This window comes from Corvus brachyrhynchos, unplaced genomic scaffold, assembly GCF_000691975.1.
Source record: "Corvus brachyrhynchos isolate BGI_N302 unplaced genomic scaffold, ASM69197v1 scaffold58, whole genome shotgun sequence".
NCBI lineage: Eukaryota > Metazoa > Chordata > Aves > Passeriformes > Corvidae > Corvus > Corvus brachyrhynchos.
The window spans coordinates 56,917-69,236 of record NW_008239539.1 but is presented as its reverse complement, the minus strand read 5'-3'; the positions used below and the strand labels follow the sequence as shown (position 1 = coordinate 69,236).

At 46.7% G+C, this 12,320-nt stretch overlaps 1 protein-coding gene across 3 annotated transcripts in view; it reads right to left on the bottom strand.

The window, feature by feature from the left end:
- Positions 1–12,320, bottom strand: part of GSG1L (GSG1 like) — a 56,593-nt gene that overhangs the window by 9,782 nt on the left and 34,491 nt on the right. For 2 of the 3 annotated variants that reach the window (XR_001864304.1, XM_017741247.1), the window contains exons 4-5: positions 8,808–8,919; positions 3,986–4,153 (exon numbers count right to left, since the gene is read on the bottom strand). Coding sequence is in view for 2 of the 3 variants with exons in the window: in XM_017741247.1 (XP_017596736.1) it covers positions 3,986–4,153; positions 8,808–8,919 (280 nt within the window). In the remaining variant the exon portion in view is untranslated. The remainder of the gene's footprint in view (positions 1–3,985; positions 4,154–8,807; positions 8,920–12,320) is intronic. The other variant, XM_017741248.1, reaches the window with a different exon arrangement.

Below are 12,320 nucleotides of genomic sequence, written 5' to 3'. Positions count from 1 at the left end.
CCTGCTGTTGTCCCTGCAGCTGTGCCCCTTGCCCAGGGGCTCCCTCTGCCCCACCAGCAATTCCTGCCCTGCCCCCAGCAAAGCAAAGGAGCAGAGAGGAAACTTTTCATTCTTTACCTGAAAGCAAAATCCACCAGAATCCTGGGAGAAGGGAAAAGTCTGCTGGGGAGGGTGGCTGAAAGGGTTTCTTTAATATATGAAAAAAAGAAGGCAAGAAACTGAGAACAAACTTGGGGAAGGCATTGAGTATGGGTAAGCTGGCTGTGCTGGCCCTTGCCTGGATGGATGTGATGATAGTGTTGGTGGAGCCAGTTGTGTGAGCAGAATTCTTGTGAATGCATCTTAATTATTACACAGCCGTAGGGACAAAGCTGCTAAAGCAGCAGGGGAGAGCTAAAGCTGCTAAAGCAGCAGCTACTAAACAGCTGGGCAGGGACAGCGGAGAAGGTCTGTCACCATTCCTTCAGCTGGCTGTCACAGAGATTATCAGACTCCATGGGAGAGAACAAAGAATCCCTGTCCCTTTGGCTTTTCTGGAGGGATCCTCAGAGCAGGAAGGAAGGAAGCAGAAGGGCAGTGAGGGTTCCTCCTCTCCTGGCTGGGGTAAACCAGACACAAGGGACTGTGCTCATGACCATGTGGGGCAAGAGTATTCATGTGAAACAGAGCAGAAAGAGAAACTGGGTGGGATGGAAGAGAGATACTTGTTATGAACTGACACACAATTAACTAAAAACCTGAAAAAGATGAGCAAAGGTATAGACAAATATTCATTTCTAAGGAAGACAAGAAGAAAGGAAGGAAAAACACTTAAAGGACAAGGACTGAAAGCTGACTTTGCAGATAATTCTGATAATTTTATAGAACACTTAAAGCATGAATAATACCTCCAAGTCTGTACAATTGACCTGTTTTTCTCAGAGTTACCCTGAGGGCTACTGTACTTGTTATATCTGAAGAGCTCTAGTATCTTTTGATTTCATGGTGTGAACTACAGAATCTGTTTTGTCTGGACTTTTCAAAGTATCCCAGGTCCGGATAGGAAATAATTGTATGCAACACCATGAATCTTTGATTTTTCAGCATCTGCTTAAATGTTTTCCCAGTGATAGGAACAGTGAGATGCTTGGCTGGTGAGAGGCAGAGCCTTGGGGGAGAGGGAGGCAGAGGGTTTGGATGTGATCCTGTGAGACTGACTCAGGGCTGGATAACCCCATGTGCTGGCTAAGGTGGAGTCACAGCAGGCTGTGGAGCAGAATTTGGAGTGTACACAGACATTCATGTGGTTCTAAAGGTCTTCCCTATGTTCTTCAGAGCAGAGGCTGCCCTTGGGATGTGGAGAGTGAAGTGAAGGAGCAGCAGGGACACAGAGGGCGAGGCTGCTGTGCAAGGGGAGGGGATGGGGAGCTGCTGGAGGGGGGATCAGCCCAGCAAACCATGGAATGATGTGGCTCATCCCCTGCACCTCCCGCACTGCTGGGGACAGGAGCACAGCTGTTCAGCTGGCAGCTCTCAAGGGACCATTTCAGCTCTTACATCTACGTTTCTAGCAAATCTTCTGCTGTTATATGCAGTTACGTGCAATTAAAAATAAGTGCAATACAATGATATATTTGAGGAAACACGTGCAAGATTGGCAGCATTTTACTGCCAGCACTTTTCATAAAGCAAATTTCTTCCCTGGGAGCAGGGGCCTGTAGAATAATATTCTGACAAAAAGGTTTTATCATGCAAAATGGGGCTGACACTTTCCTTCCTTGAGTCCCAGATGATAAATGGAGCTGTTGGGAATAATGATAAAGCTTTAATTTTCAGCAGACATATAGGAAAGTGCCTGTTGCACAGGGTGTGTCCAGCACAGAGGTTGGATATGTGTGGCCAGGGGGTGCTGAGTGTGCACTGAGGCAAAGGAACAGGCAGAAAGGGTAAAGATATGTGCAAAGTAACTGGAAGGAAGAAAGGCTGGAGGGTTTTATTCATGAGGTATGAAAAGGAACATGGAGGTGGAGGAGTAGGAGGGAATGTGAAGTATCCCTGGGTATATGCACAGGAAGGAAAGAGGATTTATTTTATTTTCTATTTGTGCAAAGGCAGATGGGAGCTTGGGGAAGTTGTGTGGGACTGAGGGCACCCACAGCATGCAGCAACAGGGTGTTGCTAATGGACAGTCCTTGGACCCCCTGCAGCCAGAGCATTCCCAGGTCACAGCAGGGAAGCTGGGCATGAATATGATCACTTTAAAAATTAAAAATTTTGTATATTGCTGCACAGCTTTAAATCTCCAGAATGATCCCATGGTAACACTGTCTCTGGGCTTCCTATTATGTATTCAGATACAACAATTAAAATAATACGATATAAAAAAAGAAAGTCATAATCATGAAGTTTGGGAACACCACATGCTTGAGCTGTGTGTGCCAAGTGTGTGTGGAAGGGCGGGGAGGAGGTGACCGAGGAGGGAATTGTTGGGGGTGGGATTGTGTCATATTGTGAGGGCAAGAGGAGCCCAAATCAAATCCACAGTACCCATGCGAGAGAAAGAGGTCACTGTCCTGTGGGCCATCCATGTATTTTGCTATTTACTGTTCCAGAAGGGGCAGTAGTGGTACTTGAACAAGTTTCCCTAGCATTTCCCAATCTAACTCAAGACACTGTTCCTTATAATTCTGCTGGGCTCTTATCTGCAATTCTCGCTTCAATAATTCGCCTGGTTTCCCTCCCTGAGTGCTGATTTACCCCAAGGCACACACTGACCCCTTCCTCTTCACTGTGTCTGGGCTTTCTTTTCTCCCACAGAGAATATTTTAGAATTCACTGTCATGTCCAAATGCAAAATTAGGAAAATCATGGTTGTTTGCCTCATTTCTCTTTTCCTTCCAGTCTGAAAGGTAGAGTGAAAACTTGGACGTTAGCAGGGGGATAACTGTAACAACAGAATAACAAACATGATAACCAAGGAAAAGCTATAATCATGGAAGCTCTCTAGTTCTGCCCTCCCAGGAGAGCTCCTCACTCTGCTGCTGAAATGCTGATCATTCCAAACCTTCTGTCCCCTCAGAGCTTCCCAACCACTCTCTTCCACCACGGAGAAAGTGCCCCACTGGTCTGACGAACAGAGATCCATCCTGCTTATATTTTCTGCCCCCAAAATATCTTTATATCACTTCAGCTCATAGGCTTTTGGTGAGGATTTTCTGTACTTCTCAGCTCTTCATCCTGTGAAGGTATATCACCCTGTGGAGCCCATCCCTGCTGTGTGAGCCCAGGAGCTGTGTGCTCTTCTCAATCCACAGCTTTAAACAAAGCCTTAACTTTCTCACCAAAGAAAGGGGGCAGCAGGTCCCTGGAGCAGCCACAGGGGTCAGCTACTGGGCAGAGTGACAGAGCACCTTTGGGCCTTGGGACGCACCAGGACTGCAGCCCAGCTATGACCCCGGTGGCAGTGGGGGTGGCACCGTGTGGGTGTTCCTGCAGTGCAGTGCAGTGTTCCTGCTGTGTTTGTGTGGATTTGCTCCAGAGGATGGGTTGTGCCAAGAAGCCAGGGATGGATTGTAGACATGTGACCATGGGAGATGGCAACCCCAAAGTGTCCTGGTGGTGGCTGGAAAATGCCTCAGCAGCTGTTGGGATTACTGGGAGGTGCCTGTTGCACATGCTGAGAAAGGATGGATGTCACATTTGGTACACCCCCACAATTTTACCTTTCTAGAGAGGGAAAATCAGCTTACATTGGCAGCACAGCTTTTTGTGAATTGGCTGCATATTGTAAAAACTTTTAGTGAGTATAGGAGAAAGGGTGGACACTGAGACATCACAAAATTTAAGAAAAAACAAATCAAGGAGGACCTTTTGCGTTTGCCTTTCACACATGCCTTCTCCAGGTGTCTCAGAGACTTCACCCACTGAAGTGGGTGAGAGCCTGGATTTTCTGAAACCAGCAGAGTCCGTGGAAACCTCCCCTGATCGAGTGACTGGCTGCACTGACCTTTCTCTGAAGTACTTGATGGCTTCCTGGTCTAGGAAGTTCTGCTCTTCTCGAAAGCCCTGCTCAAAGATTTTGCGCTTGTGTCTGAACTCAATGACAGTCTTAGTGTAAGAGTTGAGGGTGGTGACGGAGGCCGCCATGCAGCAGGTGAAAGAGCCCCACGCCAGACTGTGGAGAGAGAAACCAGCAGACAGAGCTGGGTTAAGACAGCAGCTCATGTCATATTTCAGACACACACACACAGGGTGGGACCAGGCAGGGAAGGTGGAGGGGACAAACCTGTTCTTCTCATCTTACCTCGAAAGACCTGTGGCTCATGCTCAGGAAGGCAGGAGGCTGGGCTGGGGCTGGGCACAGCCTTCATCCCATGGAGAACCATGTGCTAAGGTGAACACTTGGTGCACTCTGACACCAGAGCCAAACACCTCCTGATTTCCCTCTGAAATGCCTCAGAGCCTTGCAGACGAGTCCTAAAATCCATGCACTCCTGGAAGGAGTAATGCCCCAGAGAGTCTTTTGGAGCAGTCTTCCAGCATCCATGGGACACTGGCTGCACAATGCCACTGCAGGGATGGTTTCTAATCTGCTTTTCATGCCTTCATCAGACTACTGTATTTCCTTCTTTCCTGGTTCATGGACACTTCTGGCATTCCTTTTTTTTAAAAGACAACACTTCCATTTTGTGGAGTCACCCAACCTGGGGGTCTCCTGACTGACCCCCTCAGTGTGAAGGCAGTGCCAGCCAACCTTGGCCAGCCAGGGGCAGGATGCCTGCAAGTACCAACCAGGAGCACAGAGAGGCAGAGGGAGAAAAGTGGAAGAAAAAAAGAAGACTGGCCCAATGCAAAGCTGGAAGAGCAGCAGGTGTTGTCCTGGGTCTCCTGGCAAGCAGGCTCAGCTGGGAGGTGCTCTGTTCCCTGCTTGTGGACAGGGCTTCCCCTCAGGTTCTTCTGCCCTCCCTGACCTCAAGTTCAGATGGGGCTGGCGAGGGACTCATGGCCCCAAGGAGCTGAGATGCTTTTTGAGCATGAAATGAGGCTGCAAAAAAAGACCCTGAATTCCTCCTTTTGTCAGCAGAGCTTCTCTGCATTCAAGCTCCCCTTGGCTTCACACTCAGCCCATCAACTCTGGCTACACATATTTCACAGTGGCTCCCTAACTAAGTTGGATTAACTTCATCATCTATGATGGTGACACACTTTACCTGCTCCTTTTTGCACTTTTTCTGTAACAAATTGATCTGAATTATGCAGAGCAGAAAGAATCCAGCCCCAGTAGCATTATCTTATAAATACTCATTGTCAACACAGCCCTCAGCATGAGCTATTTTCCCATTCTGCAAAGGACCTGCCGACAAGGAAGCAGTTTCTCATTTCAAATTAGACAAAACTTGAAAAAGAGCACATATTCATGGACTGAAAAATCTAGGGAAAAAGTGACTCAAGTAAACAGAAATGGCTCATTTCAATGATTTCAAAATTCAGCTTATAACAAGTCCTGCAGGGACTCCCGAGGCAATGAGATGTGTGGAGGCAGCTCCTTCCTTGTCATTTTTGAACCTGTTTGCCAGATGCAATCAAATGAGAAGGAAATGTAGTGACCCCTGGGGTGACAAAGTTCCCTGAAGTTTCCCATGGTTGGGAGGAGAAGTGGGAAGGGAACTTGTGCTAGGTGTGAGTGTCCAGGCACAGCATCTTCCTGGCCTGAGTCTTCCTGGCATGAGTCTTCCTCCCACGTGGAGTGTGTGGAAGAGCTCCAGCAGCTGCAAACATTTCCAGCTGGGCTCCTAAAGAGTATTCAGGAAGAAGCCAGCCAAATCCACATACCTCACTGTGCCTGGGAGGTGCCTGGGGAATGACATTTGAGGGAGAACTTCTCTTGGATGTTTCTGATGGTTTCTAATCATGAAATCAGAAGTGTTGAAAGGTTCAGAGAAGGAAATACAGAATGAAGACTCTCAGTGTCTGGCATTTGGGAAATTATAGTAATTAGGCAATTAGGATAGATGTGCTTTAGTTTTTATGGACCTTGGTTAAATGCTATGTATTTTGAATTGCAAGCAGTGGCTGTCCCACCTTCAAGAGTTACACCTGCCTTAGGTGAAGACCTCTTTAACAGCAATGCTGTTAATGGTCCATGCCAGCTGTGCCCCAGATGTGGTGGGACTGTACCCACAGAGCTTCCTGTAGCTGCGCTCAGGGCTGGGCTCTCATGTTCCTCCATGGCTTAAACAGCTCAGGCTTTTAATATTTATTTTCTTTAGAGAGTCTTAACTTAAACAGCTACTGATCCTCAGAGGCACTGAAATCCCTTGCCTGGAGAATCCCCTGGCCCACTCCTGACTCATGCCAGAGACCAGAACAACCTTCAGGCTTTGCCAGTGCCTTGGGAATGGGGTAGGATAACAGAGGCCAACCCTGAGACATCTGAGCAGACTGTAAACAGTCTGCTCATTTTGGGGAGGGGTGTTTTTATCATTCCCTTTTGATAGAGAGGAAGTTGAGTCACAGAAAACTTAGTTTTCCCGCTGGCACTTGGGAAAGGGATGGCAGTCTGGATCCCCAAGACCCTTTGACTCTTGGCCATGGGGACAGCGTTCCCTGGCCTCACTTGTCAGGGCTGTTTCAGTTCTCTGGGCCGTGTTCTGTGGCTGGGTGCTGCAGTGGCACATTTACAGCAGGCTGAAAATCAGGGTGGTGGTTATGCTGCTGGGTGAGGGGTTCTCAAAGCTCATGTTCCAGGATGTCACCAGAACCCAGATGGAGCAGAAAATAATTCCTACATGTGTGGTTTTCCACCAGGCTGGATGGGCATTTGTGATTAACCCTTCTTAAAGAAGATGTTCAAGTCTGGGTGGTGTCAGGGGAGGTTGAAGCTCTCTGGTCTGTACAACAGTGGTGGCTCAGTGTTAGCTGGAAGGCAGAAGCCTTGTTTTTGCTTCATTTGCCTTCCAGAGCTTCCTTTTCCAGGTCTGCTACTCATCACTAGTGTGGCATGAGGGACCCCATGGCCTTCCTCAGGCTGCTGAGCACCACTGCAGGCTGAAAGTGCCGCTGCTGCTCACCCCCGTCCCAGCAGAGCCAATGTTTGCACCGTGCCCCACATCCTGCACGGATAAATGTGCTGCCTTGGAAGCATCAGGGAAGGGAAGGAGGAAGGGAGGGAGGGAGGGAGACTACTAAATGCAAGAAGGAGCTTTGTGGCTGCAGTAGCTGGAGAGGAGCTCAGCTCCCACAGTGGCTGTGTGGAGTGAGGTCTCACCCCAGCAATACGGGCAGAGGGGATGTTGCTCCCACATATTTCCCTGCTTGTGGGTGTCTCCAGAGTCCTCCACAGCGAGACCTAACCCAGGGGCAGTCCTGGTCCTTAAACCAAAGCCTACTGTGCCCTCTCTGGCTGTGGTTGCCCAGGGAGAGCTGAGGAAGAGGCTGCTCTGGGACAGGGCTGGGGTCTGGACTTCATCTCCCATGGAGCACGGCTCCCAAACCCACCTCCCATGGGATACCAGCTCCCAGCTCCATCTCTATGGGACACAGCTCCCAGCAGGGAGTGTGGGTGGGATGAGTGGGCCCAGGGAGAGCTCAGGATGCCCTGAGGGACCCTGGTGCCCACTCTGAGCCATGGGGGCTCTTGGCTTGCACAAGATGGAGAATAATCTAATGAGTGTTGTTCATGCAAGACATTCAACAGCATTCCGAAGTTTGAGTATTGCAGTAAATTACAAAATAGATTACTGAAGACAAATACGCCTTATTATTTAAATATATTGAAAATTATACAATTATTGTGACAGAGTTGTTATAAATATTAATATAAATATTATAAATATTATAAATATGGGAATGCAATGTATTTATAAGTCCATCATCACATGCAATAAATATTCATTATTGAGACACAAAATAAGCTGTATTTTAAATATAATGTGATTGGTATTTCGTAACATGTTGCTAAAATGGTAGCAACTCCTCCTATGAAACACAGCATAGAGAGGTGAGAAGGAAAGACTAATAATTCCCTGCAGTGCTGTGCATGAGAAGTATTTATATTTATTTACTGGTGTTAGCAAAGATTGTTATTTTTGCTTTGAGATGGAAAGAAAATAATGTGCTATATTTAGAAATGACAAGAAGAAGGTATTTTCTCTATCCATCCAAAGAGGCTGATGCCTCTGGAGGAATGGGGATGTTGTTTGCAGGTATTTTTATTCTCCACAGCCTCCTGCTCTTGTTAAGCTTCTTATAAACTTGCAAGCAATATAACACAGTTGCTGTGTCTTGGTCAAATTAGTTTTATGAGATTTTAGAAGATAAATGGGAAAGGTAAAAAAAAAAAAAATGCCATGTCCATTTTCCCAAGCCTTCTCCCCATGATCCACAGGGAAGTCTCATCATGCCAGGAGCACTGAACCTTCCTCTGCAGTTGTGTTAAAAGCTGCACTGTAAGGTTCAACTGAGACATTAATTAAAAACAAGGGGGGAAAAAAAAGAAAAGTCTAAAAGTCTCAGAAATGCCATGGCAATTATGTTCCTAAATTGAACTTTAATGAGAGTGCTCAATCTGTGTTGGTAATTGTGGGTGCTGTTTATTTACAAATGCTCTGTACCTGCTGATAGCACAGCTGCTGCTGCACAGCCACCCCTAACTGTCCCCCACACCTCAAAAACTGCACAGCCCCGGGGGCTTGTGCTCCTGCAAGTTTGGCAGCTGGAAATCCACAGGCGTGTTCCTGGCAATTGGAGGTGATATGTGCAATTCACCTCCCAACAGGGTGATGGAACAACTCCAAAGAGAAAAGAGAGGAACTGGTGGTGACACTTACCAGAAGGACCATCCATAGTCCCAGGAATGTGGTCGCCAGTCCTCTGGCCCAAGGCTGACTGTCACTTGGAAAACTTGAGTGTACATCATGTGTGCCACCATCCCCAAGAGACCTGGGAAGCAGGGATTAGAACAGGAATTTTTCTGCCAATGCTTTTTCTCATTCTTGAGGGAGCTACTGCTTGGAAGTGCTTTGAGAGCTGCAAAAAAGTCTTTGTTGTACTTTTATGCCTCCTGTTCTACTGTGGAGGAGGGAGCTGCATGGGCAGAGGAAAGATATGACTGAGAGCTCAATATTTTGCATCATACTGAATTCTCAATTAAAAGAGGAGTTGAAGGAAGAAAATTGTTGAAGAAAATGTTGCACAATGAGCATCCCCACCAACCCTGCTGCTGCAAACCAGGGCTGTGCCACCCACAGCTATCTCACAGCCCATCCCAGACAGGCCTCAGGTGAGAATGAGGAGAGAGGCTTCTGCAGGCAATGCAGACTCAATGTGTTCATGCCAAAGAACCATATTTTGTCCCAGTAGTTGCTAAGATTTATGAATCTGAACACTCATAAAACACTTGCAAGTTGCACAAGGAAGTGAGCTTGGTTCTCCTGATGATGTGTGCTGAGAGGACACCACTGGGATACTTTTGATGGTGCAGTGCTGGTGCTGCTTTTGTGAGACTGTTATAGCTCCCTGAGAGAACTGCAACTGGGTGAGGATTAGACAATGTGTTAGAGCCTTCAGGCCCTGTGATATTAAAGAGCAAGGCTGCAGTAAATCACAGGGTGGCCTGAGTGGCTCTGCCTTTAGCTGGCCAGTGTGGTCCTGCAGTTTAAACAGAAAAAACCACCTGAACTTTATATTTAAACATCCCTCTGAGGAAAATCAAACCCCACTTTTCAAGCAGTGGTGGTCAGGAGCAGCTCTGAGGCTTGGAGTATTTTCTAGCTACAATAATTTGGGATGTTCCTGCCATAGCACCTGGGCAGTGCAGGGTGATGATCCCCAATGAGCTCAGGAAAGTGTGGGATCAGGCTAAGGAGGTGGGGCTGGATCACTATATCCCAAATAGTTCTTGGGGCCTACAGATGGGCAAAAGCCTCTTGTGCTGCAGTGGCAGTTCAAGGCACTTGGAAACACCCATATTCTGCCCTGGTGGGTACAGTGAGGTCTGTGTGTTACACTTTGCACCATTCATTCACTGTTCTCTCTGACCACCTACTTCTTTCCATGGTTGCCCTTCCTGTACGTGGAAGATCCAGATTTCCCTCCCCCAACCATACTGAATTATTGTCTCTTCTTTCCTTCTTACTTTCAAAACCTAAAACACTCTTAGTCTCCCCAGACACGTGGATGATTCAGGGCAGTTCTGGGGGAGGGAAGCTGGGGAATGTTTGTGTTGTGGGCATGTTAAGCAGGACCTTCAGCAAGACAAATGTCAGATTTGATACAAACAACGGCAGAGGCTGAGAGAAGACACTGTGTTACAGGGAGCTGGGGTGATTTGCTCAGCTGCCTCGTGTTGGAGTGACACACTGCAAAGATAGGAGGTGGAAAGAGCAACTCACTCCAGGAGAAATGAGATCTGGGCAGGGTGGGTGGCCTAATGGGAGCACAGAAAAGTGCTGCACACCTTGCTCATTTCTGGTTGTATAACTTTTTAAATCAGTGGATTTTTCTTCAGCTGACAGCTGTGCCTTGATCTTAAGTTGAGGGTTTACTGTTTCTGTATGTCCTGTCAGTAATTTTCAACCCTAATAAAATCTTACAGACTGCCCTGAGACCGTTCATAGTCACTCAGAGCCAGCAGGAGGTTTGGCCCAGCCAGGACGAGCCTCAGCAGGGCTGAGCTGCTCTGTTCTGTCACGCAAACCTTGCACAGGGTTTCAGCCACGTTCAGCCCTGTGGCTGTGTGGGAGGCTGAGGTGACAGTCCACTGATCCAGGTGAGGAGGAGGTCACCACCAAAGCCTGGAAACGTGGTGTTCTTTGCTTTGTCTGCCTAATGGCAGGGAGGGACAGGGCTGGGTCTGCACCTGGCAGGGCTGTTGGTGCTGTTGTGCCACATCCAAACTAAAGCAGAATAATGCAAATCTTTTGTTGTGCTGCTTCCTGACTTTCGGTTTGGTCCATTTTAGCTGTGCCTTGCCAAGTTCTCCATGGGGATACCCCCTGGTCCATATTGCTGTACATTTAATGAGCTAAAATGAGCTGCCTGTGACACAGGATCATCTTTTCCCCCAGCTGGCTGCTCAAGGCTGGGCAGGGAGGGCACAATGCCTGCACCCATCCAGGGTCTGGGGCAAGAGGTGTTTGCAGATGGGAGATCCTGGTAAGGTGGTGTGCTGGAGTGGGGGGCAGTGCAGGAGCACTGACCATTTATAGCTGGCTTGAGATCATGAGCCCTGCAGGACCAGAGCTCTTTGGAGGTGTTGGTAATGGAAGAGGTTAAGGAACTTTGGAAAGCTGGAGATGAAGGGTATTTGGAAAAGACTAATGTATTTTAAACCATTTTCTGATATTTTTTACTAGAAATGCTGTTTATAGAATATATCACAGTAATTAAGATGTTTTATTATAAATATTACGTGAGAGACGTGTAATTTTTTTAGTTTGTGTATGGTTAAGAGGGATACCAAAATTGTGATGTTGTGGGGTATTTTTTTAATGGCTGGTAGGGGATTAAGGAACAACAATAAGTGACCACACTGTTAGGATGTTTTTTCCTAACCTTTAGATGTTGAGCTATGAGAAGGTGGAGATCTCATTGAACTTTTATGAGGGAACTCAAGCATGAATTTAATGAGAAGTGTTATGCTCCAATGGAAAGTCCCCTTCATTACCTAATTTCTATTAAGCTATGTCATTATAAATATGCTAAGCTTAAATAAATATAGTTTTCTTCTTTCCTCTGATAACCCCGTCATTGAAAATAACAGCTAGCAGCATGCTGGGGTTTGGGGTTTTATCCTTGTTTCAATTCCTCTATCATTTTTCCCTGTAAATTTTGAAGTTTATATTTGGACTATCTTGGCAATGTACTTAGGAAGAGGGAAGGCCAAAATAAAAATAGAAAGTTGTGTAGGAAAGAAAACTTCATCATTCTTACAAAACTTTAAAACTGCAGTTAATGGTGAAGGGAGAGAGGAACAGCATGGAAGTAATTGATTGAATGCTGAAGAATTCCACATAGTTTGATTTTGAAAATGGAACTGATTTTTTTTTTTTTTTAAGTTCCAAATTATATCCAAAGCAGAAAAATATGCTTTGGCTGTTCTTATCAGATTTTTTTGTCACTCAGCTTTACTTCTGACCTTTTCTTTTTGTTACTATTTCACAATTTGCTGCTATCCCTGAAGATACAAGCTCCTTCCCAGAATGTACACTGCCTGTTATAACGTCTTCCAGCCTGAAATGCAGCAGAATAAAATGCAGCAGAATAAAATGCACTTCTATTGCAGGAATTCTTTTTGCCTGAGAGGTCCATGCAGGAGTGCTCACATGAGCACTCTGGCTGCT